The sequence below is a fragment of the Oncorhynchus mykiss genome, chromosome 32 (assembly GCF_013265735.2).
Source record: "Oncorhynchus mykiss isolate Arlee chromosome 32, USDA_OmykA_1.1, whole genome shotgun sequence".
Taxonomy (NCBI): domain Eukaryota; kingdom Metazoa; phylum Chordata; class Actinopteri; order Salmoniformes; family Salmonidae; genus Oncorhynchus; species Oncorhynchus mykiss.
In genome coordinates, this window is record NC_050572.1 from 34,277,534 (window position 1) to 34,293,929 (window position 16,396).

The window sequence follows — 16,396 nt, forward strand, 5'->3', positions numbered from 1 at the left end:
GCATACTATATACAGGGTCAGTTCCAGTACCATATTTACAATGTGAAGGGATACTGCATCGATAGAGGTAGATAGAGGGGTATGGTGGGCATCAGGATATATGATTAACATAGTAGCAGCAGCGTATATGAAGATAGTCAGTATAAATGTGTGTGTGCGCAAGTGATCGAGTGTTTGTATGTAGAATGTTCATTCAAATTATGTTAACTAACGTGGCTCATGCAATGGACTGTATTTAATTTTTTTGTAATGTCAGTTGAGTTGAATCCAAAAATCACAGCACATATTTTACTTCCTGCTTTGCAATGGCCGCCAGTCCACCATCATTGAATTGAATGGAGACGTCCATTGTATTTCTATGGCAGCACATGCAGTCAGGAGCGGAGGCAATGACAAAATATGGGTCAACGTTTTTTGAACCATTATCATGGTGACCTCGGTCATTTGGCTGTCCAATTACAGTCATCCAAAATTCCATGACAGTCACAGCCCTAATTGGATTAAATGTTGGGTATTTCAAAACTGAACAATAAGATTCTCATCCTCCGAATACGGATTTGGTAATCCAGTCTGACCTTTAATCAGGATTAGGTTAGGTTGGTTTTAATGCAGAAAATCCATATAATCTTGATCTCACTGGAAGGGTGGATTCAGGATGGATTTAGAAAGTAGAAAGGCACTACTGTGATATGTCTTGGTAATTAAGGTGGGGAGGCTTAAACTTTCTTACATCTGAAAACCAAAGCTTCATTATGTTCAATTTATTGCAGTATAGGTCAGTTGTTATATTGAGAAGTGTCAAATAAATGCATGTAGGCTACTTATAAGTGAAATGCAGGCTTTATTATTTGTAATGTAGTTAACTAATTTCTGTTTCATTATGCCAGTGTAGAAGTAGGAACATAACCTGTCCAGTAGATGGCTAGCCACTAGGCTACCGCCACCCACATTTAGCTACGCAGCAACAAAACCACTCCATGACGTGTAAAATCTGATCACCTGTGTGTGGCAATCGCAATAAAAGATGGCCTGGAACGTCACCAAATGTTTTCTTTCCAACCAGGTCTTCCTCTTCCTCTGTCGTCTCTGCGCCTTTTGGTTCCTCCACTTCGGCTGGTGTCAGCAGCTCTATGGCAAGTTGTTCAGCGGAGAGACACAATGGACTACGGGTTGGTGGAGGAGTTTGCCACCACTGTGTTGGAGATGATCCCTGATCTGATGAGTTACAGAGAGAAAGTCCAACTCATCATGGGGCTGCGAGCGCAGGTGAGAGATGGAGGGGTGTGACTGAAGTAGAACGTAGGGTGACATTTGTGTGCATGCAGGGCTCCCTTGAGAAAGAGACCTTGAGCTCAATGGGACTCCTGGTTAAAATAAAGGTCAAATAAAACAAATCTGTTAACACTTTACGATAAGGTTCCACTTGTAAAGGGGTTATAATTATGCTATTAACATTTCATCATTTGTAAATGCATTATAAATCATGAACAAATAGTTATCGCATTGGTCAAAATAGTGCAATAACTGGTCTGTGTTTGCCAAATAGTGAGCCAATATTTACATCCAGTTATTAACAATGTTTAAATGCACTTAAAACATGCGTATAAGATTAATTATTATGTACCATTATGCATTCTTCTATTCAATAGTTGCACAGTTGAACAGTTAGTTATTTGCATTGGTGCTCTGTCCCAGGAACAGAAGAGGTTGTTTTTCATGATGTCTTGACCCACATTTGAAACCGTGGCCAAATTTACATTCATGACATTATTCAATCGTCATTCCCAACATATTACCGCTTACCAGATTATATCAACACACTTACCACTTCTCTGGGATAGTCCAAGTATGGGGAATGCTCTGGTGTGAAATGGTAACCGTAATACTTTTGTTTGGTGAAACAGGGGAGGTATCTTCTCACAATGCTTAATGTTTTGATCTTCATACCCACCATTCATTGACTGAACAAGTTTAGTGTCATGTACGGTACCAGTCAAACGTTTGGACACACCTACTCATTCCAGGGTTTTTCTTTATTTTTTTCTATTTTCTACTTTGTAGAATAATAGTAAAGACATGAAAACTATGAAATAACACATGGAATCATGTAGTAACTGCAACCAGCTTCATGAAAATGCATTTCAATTAACAGGTGTGCCTTGTTAATTAGTGGAATTTCTTTCCTAAGTAATCAACGGGATTTCTGTATCCAAAATTGAAACAAATTGTAGAGAATGTACACTCTTTTTTTTTCTTCTTGTGAACGTTTCTTTCACGCAATCTCTTCTTTCTGGCCTTTGCACGCTTTTCATAGCCATGTCCATCCTGATTCTTCACGACGCATTATGGGTCACATTATGGGTGCGTTCGTAAATTCACACCTGCCAGGGAGAGCTCAGAGTGCTCTCTGGGCGTTTGTAAATTGTCCGTTTATAAATTTGGAGCGTTTTGCTCTCGGAGCGTTTCGAACACACACTGGTCGCTCTGGCCTAGGAGTAGGGTTGATCCAAGAGTTGTGACCTCACAAAGGCAGTCAAGCTAACTGGCTAACGTTAGCTAGCTTGCTAGCTACTTCCAGACATAAATGAGAGAACACCTCACTGGCCATTTTACTTGCGCTAGCAGAGCTGGTTAAGCTGTTTTCATGTTATCCAGAGCATTGGTAACTGTGCTGCTGGCAACAATTTAATCAAGCTTTTCCCCCCGATGTTTACTGACACCGGCCATATTCAACGGGTGTCGAGCGTTTGGTAAATTCATCAGTTATTCTGCCCTCTGGCACACAGACGAGAGTGCTCTGAAATCGGGGAGATAGCCAGAGTGAATTTACAAACCTGCCCTATGTCTGTGTCAACACGCAATTCTGGGCACGTTCCAGGTCATCTTTATTTCAAACACGTTTCACAGATGTGCACATCTCACAAAGTCTTGGGAATTTCTCCGAAACCAGCAAACCACACCAATAATATGGCTTGAGATCAACAGAGGAGGCGTTCATCCCTGGAATCAATAAGTGTACCAATTAATCATCAAGGTTTCAAATGTGGGGCTACTGGTGTTAGGAATGAGGATTCAGTCATGTCCTGGATGTAAATTTGACCAGGGCATCAGGGTTTCAAAGGTGGGTCAAGACACATTATGAAAACCAACCTCTTCTGTTCCTGGGACAGAGAAACAATGCAATCACACTCAAAAGTGAGAAAATAACTTTACCTATGCAACCATTGAAAATAAGGTTGCATGATGATACATAAAGGTTCAATATTATATGCATTTGTAAGTGCATTTACATACTGTCTAACACTTACTGTAACATTCTTCTACCATACTCACTGCCGGATTGGTTTGCATCTAAAATGCCTCAGTGTTACCTGTTTGTTGTTGACAGCTGGTTCTGGAGTTGTGTCGCTCTGATTGTTCAGCCGACCCGGAGACCATCCAGCCACACCTGAGCAGGATGAGGACCTGCATCATCACTCATAGAGAAAAGGAGGTGAGTGCCACTCAAGTGATCAAGCCTTGTAGCTCTGTTGGCTAGGTTAATTTACTAACTGTGTTGTGTATACTTGCTGTAGATAGATACAGAGGTGGAGGCATCGGAATCAAACTTCTTGGAACTCGTCCAAACTCTTCTAGATGACCCAATTGAGAGGGAACACTTTTTCCAGGTTGGTGTGAGAGCAATGTTTCTGCTAAACATACATTTAAATCAGAGGTAAACTGTACAGCAGTGTGTGCACAATCTGTTCCATGTCTTATTCCATCGAAGTCCTCGTTACTGGCTTACTCAGTAATGCTGAACCCCAACCCGCATTAGCTAATATTGAGTAGACTTGTATAGCCATTAATGATGTCAATAGGATGCCTCACACTCAATTAAGGCATTCGTTTAATCTGTTATACACCACTCAGATGCACTTTAATGTTTCTTCTAGGATGTTTTTCCAGAAGAATTTGGGTCCAGTTATGACGCAGCACTGCAGACTCTGATGTGGGAGTTCCTCATCAGGCTGGAGAAGTTGCTTCCAACGCCAACCTTTCAACAGGTAGATGCAATTTGGGAAGAGCCAATAGAGGCAACCTTGGCCGATTTTTGAGTTGTTATATTGCGGAGTCTACCATACCTTACTTTTGTCATTTGGTCAATTTTAATTTGTTGCTCATTTTAAACCACCTCCCCTTCACAGACTGTATCATGGCTCAGACCTGCCCCCTCTGTGCTGAAGGAGTGTGCACATTCTGTGACTCAACCTCAGCCTTTGAAGACTCTTCTCCAGCACAACAGATGCCATGGCCATTTGTTCACTAATGGTAGGCTTTTTCCCAGCTCTGTTTTCATACAGTGGCAAATAAGTTTTTCATGCCGTTTTTAAATGTAACGAGGCTAACGGGCTGCAACACTGGACGTGTAACCGTTGTAGAGACGCTCCCATTTGTTTTGAAAGGAATCGTGGGCGTAAGCAGCGAGGATTCTGGGGGGAATTTATGCTTTGTTTCTATTTTCAAGATATAGATTTTTGTAAACATCTGAGGGATGGAGTTGGAAAAATGTAACCACTCTCATACTCATAGACAAAGCTATGGATACAAGAACTGACCGTCCATACCAAAATGATAGTTTTAACCATGATTTGAGGCTATAAAGTGAGTAAAACAAACCTGCATTTATAAGTTCTATTCTTCAAGAATCATATATCATCATAGCATATATCATTCAAATCCAAAAATGTATGTAGCAATCACAGGCAGACTAAATATTTATCTTTTTTCCAATGTTTCAGCTCCGTCATCTGGTGCCGATGATCGTATCCTCTCTTCACTGTCTCACTCGCTCTCAGAGAGGATAGAAATGGACATTGATGAAGCACGCTCGCAGAGCCAGTCTTTATCCACGTGTGCATCCAGAAAGGAAAGGGACACTTTGATAGAGCACGATAATGTAGAGAAGGAGCTAGGGATGAGCTTGGACACGGTTAAGAAGGCAGTGGAAATGGTGGATGGAAGAACAGAGGAATGGGGAGAGAACGACTATGAGGAGAGACTGCGACATGACTTGGCTTATGATGTTTTAAAGGTAGAGATTGTAGACGGAGAAGACATGTCCTCAACATCATCGATGACCGCAGACGACGTTGGATGGACCTGCTGGACACCTGAGGAGACAAAGTCACTTATCTCTATATGGTCGGACGAACAGATTCTTCATAAGATGGAGCAAAGCTATAGAAAAAAACATGTTTACAGTGAAATTTCGGAGTGTCTAAAGGAGCTTGGTATCAAAAAGACAACCAAGCAGTGCCACAATAAGATAAAAGCCTTGAAGTGGCGCTACAGAGAAACACTGAGGAACCCAAGTAGCCGACCGTGTCCGTTCTTTTCTAAACTGCACAATTTTCTTGCCGCGGTGCCTGATATGCCGGAGTCCAAGGAAACTGGCAAGGTTTCAGATGGAGGAGTCATGTCTTTGGATCGGGATAAAGGGCCATCTGTGGCTGTCGAGTTGGCGCCTCAACGTGAGAAAATGGTTTCCAGAAAAGTGAAATGCAAGACACTCCCCGGAGAGCAAGCCAACGAGAAAAAAGAGGATGAAACATTTTGCATCCCTCAAAGTGACAGCAAGATGAAAAGCCCCCCCCAAAAACATTGTCGCAAACAGATGGTTGAAGACATGTCTTCGACAACCTCGGCAGACAATGACACACGGACCTGGACCCTGGAGGGGACGAAAGCACTGATCTCCGTGTGGTCAAACAAACAGGTTCTTCAGATGATGGAGCAAAGTTACCGGAAAAAACATGCGTACAGTGAAGTTTCCGAGCGGCTAAAGGTCATTGGCATCAAAAGGACGTGGAAGCAGTGCCAATCAAAGATGAAGCACATGAAGCACAGCTACAGACAAGCACTGAGGAACCCAAGCAGTAGTGGCCGAGCGACCTGTCCGTTCTTTTCTGAACTGCACACATTTCTCGCCAACATGCCTGATATGCCTGATTCCAAGGGAACTGGCAAGGTTTCAGATGGCGAAGTCCTATCTTCAGATCAGGATGAAGGGCCTTCTGTGGAGTTGGAGCATCTACATGAGAAAGGGGCTTCTAGAAAAGTGAAAGTCAAGGCACTCCCCGGAGAGCAAACCGAAGAGAGAAATGGGGATGAAAGTGATGGCAGAATGAATATTGGAAGGAAACAACAGGTGGTTGAAGACGTGCCTGATTTAGAACTTCAGCCCGTAGTGCTGCTGACCCAACTTGATGACAACAGTCTCATGACAGGTGAGTAAAACATAATAAAAAAAATATATATATATATCCAAGGCTCAAGTTAGAGGTGAGAGTGACATCTGTAACCTTCTAACAATGGTACTTTTCTCTTCCAACACCAGCCGGTGCTCCAGGTCCTGTCTCCCATACCACAGAGCAGTCTCCTAAAAGAAGCAAGCGTGCCAAAATTTGCTCCTTATGTGGGAAGAGTTTTGTTGAAGCGAAGGATTTGACAACACACATGCGAACTCACACCGAGCAGAGCCCTCACCAGTGCACCCAGTGTGGGGAAGGCTTTGACCACCAGGACGACTTCCAAAAACATCAGCAGAATGAGTGTGAGGAGATGACGAAACGACAGGAGGTCAATGAGCACCAGCATGGAAAGAATGACAGGATATCGGGACAGTCCAGTAATGCAAGTAGTGATCCCAAAACGTGCCACCTATGCCATGAGACTTTTGAATTTCAATATATGTTGAGAAGCCATCTTATTATATTTCACAAAGGCAAAAGACTTTTTAAGTGTCCTCTTTGTCTGAAGGGTTTTGCCTTTCTCCGTGATTTGAAGAAACACCAGAGTAACAAAAGAGGTTGTCCTACAAGTGACTCCGTCAAAAAAAGGAAGGAGCTGAGATCAAAAAGCCCTCCTGCTCGCATCATTCCAGAACTTTCCTCAAACGCAAATTATTCCAAAACGTGCCCTGTATGCCATGCAACGTTTTCACAAACGTCTAGTTTGAAAAGCCACTTTCTTCACCATCACGCCCCAGACAAAAGCCGCTTTAAGTGTCCCAGTGCTTCGATGGCTTTTGTATCCCACAGTCAAAGGAAGAGACACCAGCAGAGCAAAAGAGGTTGTCGGTTAGAGAGAGTTTACAAACATGCGACTAAGCCAGCATGGTCACTGGCTCCAAGGGAAAATAAAAATGACATTCCTCAGCCTTCCAGTACAGCAACCCAGGAACCACCAATCTCTCAAGCCCCCACCACTACAGCACAGTCCTCTAATAAAAAGACAATTCCTAAAGCATGTCCTCTATGCCAGAAGACTTTTAAATTTGAAGCTACAATGGTAAGGCACATTGCTTCACACCAAAAGGAAAGTCTCAACAAGTGCCCTGACATCTTGAAGTGCACATTTTGTGATGAGATCTTTTCTCAGGGCATGGACCTGAAGAGCCACTACAGTCGTACTCATCAATTTACGGGACCGTTCCCCTGCCCTTCTTGTCAGAAGACTTTTGTTTCGTTAACTGAGCTGCGCTTACATCAGAGAAATGAGTCCACTCCTTACCAGTGCTCAGTGTGCCAGCGATTATTCCGAACACAGTATACCCTGACTATTCACGAGCGAATTCACACAGGGGAGAAACCATTCCTCTGCGCTGAGTGTGGAAAGGGTTTCCGGAGTGAAAAACTACTGCAATCACACTCTAAGAGTCATGTCGAGGGAAAACCCCACGCTTGCTCCACCTGTGGGAAAAGGTTCCAGAGAAAAGAGCTATTGAAACAACACATGTTGCATCACACAGATGCTGCTTTCATCTGCCCAGACTGTGGGAAGAAGTTTTTTCAGTTGGTATGGTTAAGAAGGCATATGTTAATGCACACTGGCGAGAGACCGTTCCTCTGTGACCTCTGTGGAAAGGGTTTCAAATCTACGGCTGAATTGAGGATTCACACCCGGACACACACTGGAGAACGGCCATTCAAGTGTCCAGAATGTGGCAAAGGTTGTAGGCAGAAGAGTGAGCTGCAGGAGCATCTGCGGAGGCACACAGGGGAGCGGCCGTATCCGTGCACAGTGTGCGATAAGCGCTTTTATGTCAGCAAAGATAGAAAACGACATATGCTCATACATACTGGAGAGAAGCCGTTCAAATGTCAAGCATGTGGCATGGCCTTCAACCGTAAAGCACTTTTGAGGGTACACCAAAAAAACAAGTCGTGTTTATATAGCCACACAAGTCCCCTACATTACACTCCCCTACATTACACGTCATTGTAATGTTGGGGATTTGTGTGGTGTGATCAGTGTTGGGATTCATTACTTAGAAAAGTAATCTATTGTTAGGTTTAACAAAATTAATCTTGTCAAGTTATAATATGGTTGCATGGAAAGTAATATATTACATATCACTTGTTGCAATTGTTGTTGTTTTTCTTCTCCGCTGGTCATTCAGCACCATGGAGCTCCACTATAGGCCTACCTGTATCAGATGAGCAAAGCCACCCCTAAGGCGCTATCCTAGGTGCTGAATCCTTCATTCACAATTACAATTGATAGCCTGATATTGTCACCCATCGGACTTGTGAATTTAATCTGATCTTTAGACTGCATCTATTGTTGTTATTATTATTATTATTTATTATATGTGTGAAATAATTTTAAATGTAGTTTTGATTGGCCGTTAGTCAACTGTCGGGTGACGGAAAGGCAGCATGGGAAAAAAGAGATGCATGTCCTCCTAAAAGTGCTTAGAACACACTCTTGATTGTTATATCGAAAATTCTAACGTCAGTCAGTGTGTTTAAATAGACTTATTCAGGAAAAGTCGAGGACAGAGGAGGTATGACTTTATTACCGTGCATTTTGTGTAGGGTTCATATGACACGGTTTGCGTTCACGTTCAGCAGGTTAATGTGCCGGTTATTTGAAGTCATCCTTGTTGTCACTTGACAGCCTGTATTTAGTGGCTTTAATGTACATTTAGTTTCATAAAGCTGCCTAAATGTTTATGGCCAATAGGCCTATTCCTTTGTATATTAAAATAGAATGTTTGTTGTGATCAAACATTGGATTTATCAGACATTTTGATTGTTTACTTGGAAATATTGTTTAGGCATGTGCATCTTTTGTTTATTATCATAATGCCTATAGATTTCTCCTCTTTCACGCATTTCTGGAACTTAGGCTTCCAGCTTTTGTGCCTTTCTGCACGACCTCCAGATGCTATTTCAGATTTGATGGTGGTGTTTCTGGATGAAGAGATCAATGCTTGCTGCCTGTGCAGAGTTTGCATTTGACTAAAACGTTGTCCTCTTTCTCTTCGATTAAGTAAAAGTAACAACACAGCTGTCATCTATGTGTGTGTGTGTGTGTATATATATAATATATATATATATATATATATATATATATATATATCTCAGCAAAAAATGAAACATCCTCACCGTCAACTGCGTTTATTTTCAGCAAATTAACATGTGTAAATATTTGTATGAACATAAGATTCAAAAACTGAGACATAAACGGAATAAGTTCCACAGACATGTGACTAACAGAAATTGAATAATGTGTCCCTGAACAAAGGGGGTCCAAATCAAAAGTAACAGTCACTATCTGGTGTGGCCACCAGCTGCATTAAGTACTGCAGTGCATCTCCTCATGGACTGCACCAGATTTGCGAGTTCTTGCTGTGAGATGTTACCACACTCTTCCACCAAAGCACCTGCAAGTTCCCGGACATTTCCGGGGGGGAATGGCCCTAGCCCTCACCCTCCAATCATACAGGTCCCAGACGTGCTCAATGGGATTGAGATCCAGGCTCTTCGCTGGCCATGGCAGAACACTGGCATTCCTGTCTTGCAGGAAGTCATGCACAGAACGAGCAGTATTGCTGGTGGCATTGCCAAACCTGGCACCTACTGCCATACCACAGGTTTTCAAGTCCGGAGACTTGAGATGACCATGCAAAATGGCTTTCAAAGGCACTTCAATCTTTTGTCTTGCCCATTCACCCTCTGAATGGTACACATACACAATCCATGCCTCAATTGTCTCGAGGCTTTAAAATCCTTCTTTAACCTGTCTCCTCCCCTTCATCTACACTGATTTGAAGTGGATTTAACAGGTGACATCAATAAGGGATCATAGCATTCACCTGGTCAGCCTATTTCATGGGAAGAACATGTTTTGTACACTCAATGTATAACACGCTGAGAGATATAATGATGATGAAAGTAAAGGACTCATTACTTGAAAAAAAGCAACTATTACAATATTTGGAGATAACTCGTTATATTACTCCGTTACTCACAAAAGTAATATATTACTGTAACGTGTTACCTCCAACACTGGCCTCGATGAGCATTAGCTTGATGTTTTTATAGCATTAATGTCTTGTCTTTGTTGAAGGTAGCATTATTGTTCTTATTCCAAGATAAATCACTCTGTGCCAGGTGTTGAAAGGGTTTCCTGTCTGTGACCATACTGGGCTTGCATTTCTTTTTTGGGTACCTAAATAAAAATGTAATAAAGGATTATTCTTCTTGTTATTGGGAGGTGGGGAATATGATTAAATGGCTTATAAGCATAGCCTATATCCTGTAAGCGTAGGGCGAACAGCTAGTATAATCGAGGCTCAGGAGAAATTAAAACTGCAGTGGGGTCTGAAATTGACGCCTTTTGATAAAGATGAGCAATAACGACTGTTTAAAATAAATAATTTAAATACTGAGCTATAGCGTGCACATTTTCTTGTTGCAAAATTATATTTTATACTAATACAATTGCTCGGGTAAAGACATTTTGTATAACAAGTCATCTTTTTTTTTCTCAAAGGTAGTGGTCAAAATGATTAACGCCCCTGTTTTCAATTCCTTTTCAATGCCTCACCTTGTGAGGATAACGACACTGAACATTTTTCTAAAATGTTTTATGAGTTGGAGAACACATTGGGGGGGCAAAGGTGATTAGAAATTATGCAGTCAATTAAATTGATGGAATTAGAATGGAATGAATCTTATGGTGGTCCAAAGGTCAGCCATGTTGGTCAGGGAGTTGGTCAACCACGGTTTGCCAGTGCTGTGATAATATATTGTGTAAAACAATGTATGTGAAGAATTGATCTGCTCTGTATTATGTGTTAGCCAGACAGTTTTAGAGGAATGATTCTATTCATTTATTTAACTGCCAATATGCCAAAATTATATTCAAACTATTCAGTCAATCCACAGCCATACACTGGCTGAAATCAGTTGATGATAGTACTTAGACAAGTTGTACTTTAACAAGTACTAATATTGTATTATAGCTTTCCAAGAAAATGATCAGCTTCCCAAGAAAACAGAATCTGAGACATCTATGGTCTGTTTTCATATTTTTGTTGGCCATTTATACAGAAAATGTGTATAAAAGCTGTATAAACTGTATTTATAATCATGACAATATTTTAGGTTGACCTTAATTCCGTTAAATACAGGTCTTATACATGACATGCCTTTTATTTTCCTGCATAAGTAAAAGCAGGAAATGCATCACCTGTGCCTCTACTGCAGCGGTTCCTAAACTCGGTCCTCTGGACCCTAAGGGGGGCACATTTTTGTTTTTGCCTTAACACTTCACAGCTGATTCAAATGATCAAAGCTGGATGATTAGTTGACTATTTGAATCAGCTGTGTTGTGCTAGGGCAAAAACCAAAACCTGCACCCCTTAGGGTCCAGAGGACCGAGTTTGGGGAAACCCTGCTCTACCGCCATTCATTCTATTTAGACTGGTTTTGGATTTCTCCCTGACCAAGATTACTTCCATTTTGGCCCCATTGTGGAACTTTGATGGATTATGACAGTTCGCTGGTAATATAATATGATTTCTATGGATAGATTGTGGGTTCTATCTGCAATATTAAAGCTGATCTGCTTATTTGTGGATTTTGATGTGTGCTTGGGGTTATTGTCTTGCTGGAAGATCCACTTGTGGCCAAGTTTCAGCATCCTGGTAGAGGCTAAAATGAACTGTTACTGGGTGAGTTCATGATGCCGTTGAAGTTTTATCAAAACGACGGATTTCAGCACACAAAATAAAGCTTGCCATTACACAGGACAAACATTGGTATGAGGTAAGCATTAAGAAATTAATGTGTTGTGGCTTTGCTGGCATTCATCCCACTTTATTTTGTCCCACTAAGATTGACATGCTAAAATCACCACTGCATCGACTAGTTGATATTTGTAAAAAAAAGAATGGACTTTTTTTTTTTTTTACAAGTATCAACTAGTCGATGCAGTGGTGATTTTAGCATGTCAATCTTGGTGGGACCAAAAAAAAGTGGGATGAATGCCAGCAAAGCCACAACACTAAACAATACATTAATTGCACTATAGCGGTGAAAAACGGTACCCACAAACTTAGGGCCGACATAAAGCTGTCCCAACACCTTACCACTGCTACACCCGGCTATCAGCGGAGCCTTGTCTTGCAGCGAAACAGTTAATTCTGCCTCATTTACTGCCTTTAAAAAATACATAGCTGATATGGTTGACTTGCTTAAACAAATGTGGTTTATGCTGACAATTGAGATGTACAAACTGGCATAAGGGGACAGACAACAAGCAGGTAAGCGGCAATCCATAATTTTGATTAAGACATTAATGAGCAAGCTAGGACGGACGTAGTCAATTTAACTATTTGTCCAGCACTTTTTGAAATGCACAGCAACCGAATTCAGAACATGGGCCGTTCTTAGTGTTCTCCCTGTACACCAAGTCAGAACCATAATATAAATAAAGGGGGCATATAAGCTGACGATGAAAGCTCTTACAAAATTTGATGATTACCTTTCTCAAAAACAGGTTATAGGCTACATGTGCACCACCAAGTCAGAACAGTAGGTGAAATTAAGAGGTGAAACTAGACCAAATTATTATGTTGAGGCACATGGGTTACTAACAGCTTACTACACAACATTCACTTAGTATTACTTTCTTAGCTACAGTATACATATCTCCCTGGCATATTACATAATTAATACAGCAGCAGACATTTTTGGATTCACCTTGTGCTGTACTCACTTGAATAGGAAGGTGGCGCGGTGGTCCTTCATGGGCAAATTTTGTCAACAAAATCTGGCGTTCTCTGGACTTATGGCGCTTTCAAGACAACTGGAAACTCGAGAAAAATTAAGGCTGAATCATGATGATGTCAGTGATCTTCAGGTCGTAGCTCAAGAAAAAGGCCCGAGTTCTGAATTTACAATTCCGAGTTGGATGAACGTTCAAAACGTATTTTCCTAGTTGTAGCTCGTTTATCCTGAGTTCCCAGTTGTCTTGAACTCACTAAAGTCAGATTTTGCAGTTCTGAGTTAAGTTGTTTTGCACGCAGTAGAAATAATGCTTCATTGACAGCATAGCCAATGTTTATAATTTTTAACTAAGAAAAGAGACCCTTAATCTTAGATTTGGGACCACACAGCCACTCCACTGAATAGCCGGCTAATTGCTTTGCAATGCTTGCTGTTAGCCACTGATTCCTTCCAAACCTCATTGTTGAATTTGAGATTTCCAACTTGTTGTGTGATGTTTATGTCCAATGGCCGATGAGCACCGATACGTTTTATCTATAATTTATTTTCATTATTTCTCTTCATATGACAAGGATTAAAAATGATTTGCCAGTAGATTGTCGACTTGATTCATGATAATGACTGCTAAGATTTTGAAAGTATGATGTTAACATGAACAGTCCAATAAAAGCTACTGTAGAAATGTAATTTGATGTCATTTTATCTGTGGCCAATGACCTTGAGCTTTCTTGGATGGACACTTCTAATGTAACTCTATGGCAGCACCCAAGGGGCTTGAATTTTTCTAGCTCTACCCTTGGAGGTGACATCGTGTCCCCATGAGTGACAGAACACTGAGCCAATCACGGCGCAACACTCCATATTTTCAACCGGCTTGCCACACCACCACAGAAAGCACTGAGCTAGACTGAAACACCTGCATTTTGGAGCTGCCTTACTCAAGAAAACAAAAAAGAGACCATGTTTGTATGCAGCTTAATTAACTCAATGATATATATATATATATTTTACATTGTTTGCAAACTGATATGTGACACATATTAATGCCAAAATAACATGCAAAACAGGAAATGTGGGGCTCAGGAAATGTGCTAAAAATGTGGGGCTCAAAACCCCCACCTGCCTTGAACGACGGGTCGCCAACGATGCGGGAACACTCTTGTAGCCGCATCACTTTAGAACCCTATATAAAAAGTTAAAGTAAGTGATGCCTGGCTTGCTAGCAGAAAAAATGTTGCAAACGATTACAGCGTGGCTGTTGGTAGAATATAGTGCGTTTATGATTCTGTAACCTTTTTCGTCCGATTCCGACTAGGAATTGTTTAGACACAAAAATCCATTTCCCAAACTGTAAGCATGATGCATGGACATGATGTAGTTAGTTAGTCAGTGTGGCGTTCTCCCAGCCTGCGCCCGCCATTCAAATAGATCAGTCCTGGGAGAGATCCTTTGGTGCCACCTAGTGGCGTAATGGTGAATGCCTATCAAGCAAAGTTGGCTAGGCGATTAAAAAGCTTTGCAATTGATTTAGGCAGGTTACCAAATGTGACACTGCTGCGCCACTCTCTGGAGTTGTGCCTTTGTTCTCTATAATAGCCTAAACTAACTGGCTGGCTAACACATAATAAAGAGCAGATAAATTCTTCACATTCATTGTTTTACACAATATCTTATTACAGCTGTTACGGATACAAGTATCCTGTGTGTGTATCCTGTGTGTGTGTATTTCTTTTCTCTCCTTCTCCCCTTACAGGTGAAAATCATCACTCCCCAATCAGTCACCAATCAATCATCAATCAGAAGACACACCTCCTCCTGTTTCCTACCCAATCACCGTTCCTTTCCCTTGGTTTAAAAACCCTGTCAGTTGTTTGCTCTAGAGCACAATCTCTCTGTCAATGCCATCTGTCTGTAGATTGCGCTGTTTCACCCTCTCCTACTATGTCTCTCTATAGCTCTTTATGTAGTGAGCTATCTTTTGTTTGAGCACCGCCATATACATTTGTCCTCACCAGTGAGTATTGTTTTTGGTTATGGTGTTTGTTTGCTGGTGGGAAAAGGGGGAACCAAGACAAGTCGCCCATGGGCATACACTACCCGTAGGTAAACTTTGTTAAATACCCTAGATAGAACTGGGTGGACCACCCACTGTATTTTTGGTTAGTTAGTTAGCTGTTGTCAAAATAGACTAGTCTAGCTTAGGGGTGTTTTGGATGCTTGTTTCTTTCCTTGGGTCAAGCTCGGCCCCTTTTCCTTCCCCCCTCAATATACACTACCGGTGAAGACTTTTTTTCAAGGGTTTTTCTTTATTTTTACTATTTTCTACATTGTAGAATAAAAGTGAAGACATCAAAACTATGAAATAACACATTTGGAATCCATGTAGTGTCGTAACCAACAAAGGGTTAAACAAATCAAAATATGGGGGTATACAGAAGACAGCCCTATTTGGTAAAAAAAACAAATCCATATTATGGCAAGAATAGTTCAAATAAGCAAAGAGAAATGACAGTTCATCATTACTTTAAGACATGAAGGTCAGTCAATATGGAAAATTTCAGGAACTTTGAAAGTTTCTTCAAGTGCAGTCGCAAAAACCATCAAGCGCTATGATGAAACTGGCTCTCATGAGGACCGCCACAGTAATGGACGACCCAGAGTTACCTCTACTGCAGAGAATAAGTTCATTAGAGTTAACTCAGCACCTCAGAAATTGCAGCCCAAATAAAATACTTCACAGAGCTCAAGTAACAGACATATCTCAACATCAACTGTTCAGAGGAGACTGCTTTAATCTGACCTTCATGGTCAAATTGCTGCAAAGAAACCACTACTAAAGGACACCAATAATAAGAAGAGACTCGCTTGGGCCAAGAAACAAGTGCAAAGGTGGAAGTTTTGCGATTTTTGGTTCCAACTGCCATGGCTTTGTGAGACGCGGTGTGGGTGAACGGATTATCTCTGTATGTGTATTTCCCACCATAAAGCATGGAGGAGGAGGTGTAATGGTGTGGGGGTGCTTTGCTGATGACACACTCAGTGATTTATTTAGAATTTAAGACACACTTAACCAGCATGGCTACCACACAGCATTCTGCAGCGATATGGCATCCCATCCGGTTTGGGCTTAGTGGGACTATGACCCAACACACCTCCAGGCTGTGTAAGGGCTATTTTACCAATAAGGAGAGTGACCTGGCCTCCACAATCTCTCAAACTCAACCAAATGGTTGGTTTGGGTTGAGTGGACCCCAGAGTGAAAGAAAAGCAGCCAACAAGTGCTCAGCATATGTGGAAACTCCTTCAAGACTATTGGAAAAGGATTCCAGGTG

General features: G+C 41.4%; 1 protein-coding gene across 1 annotated transcript in view; it reads left to right on the forward strand.

The window, feature by feature from the left end:
• Positions 1 to 8,713, forward strand: part of LOC110489266 — a 12,940-nt gene extending 4,227 nt beyond the window's left edge. Inside the window, exons 2-8 of the mRNA XM_021561940.2 lie at positions 1,064 to 1,266; positions 3,389 to 3,493; positions 3,576 to 3,668; positions 3,936 to 4,046; positions 4,188 to 4,311; positions 4,782 to 6,269; positions 6,380 to 8,713. Coding sequence (XP_021417615.2) covers positions 1,064 to 1,266; positions 3,389 to 3,493; positions 3,576 to 3,668; positions 3,936 to 4,046; positions 4,188 to 4,311; positions 4,782 to 6,269; positions 6,380 to 8,268 — 4,013 coding nt within the window. The 3' untranslated portion in view covers positions 8,269 to 8,713. The remainder of the gene's footprint in view (positions 1 to 1,063; positions 1,267 to 3,388; positions 3,494 to 3,575; positions 3,669 to 3,935; positions 4,047 to 4,187; positions 4,312 to 4,781; positions 6,270 to 6,379) is intronic.
• The last annotated feature ends 7,683 nt before the right edge of the window (positions 8,714 to 16,396 follow it).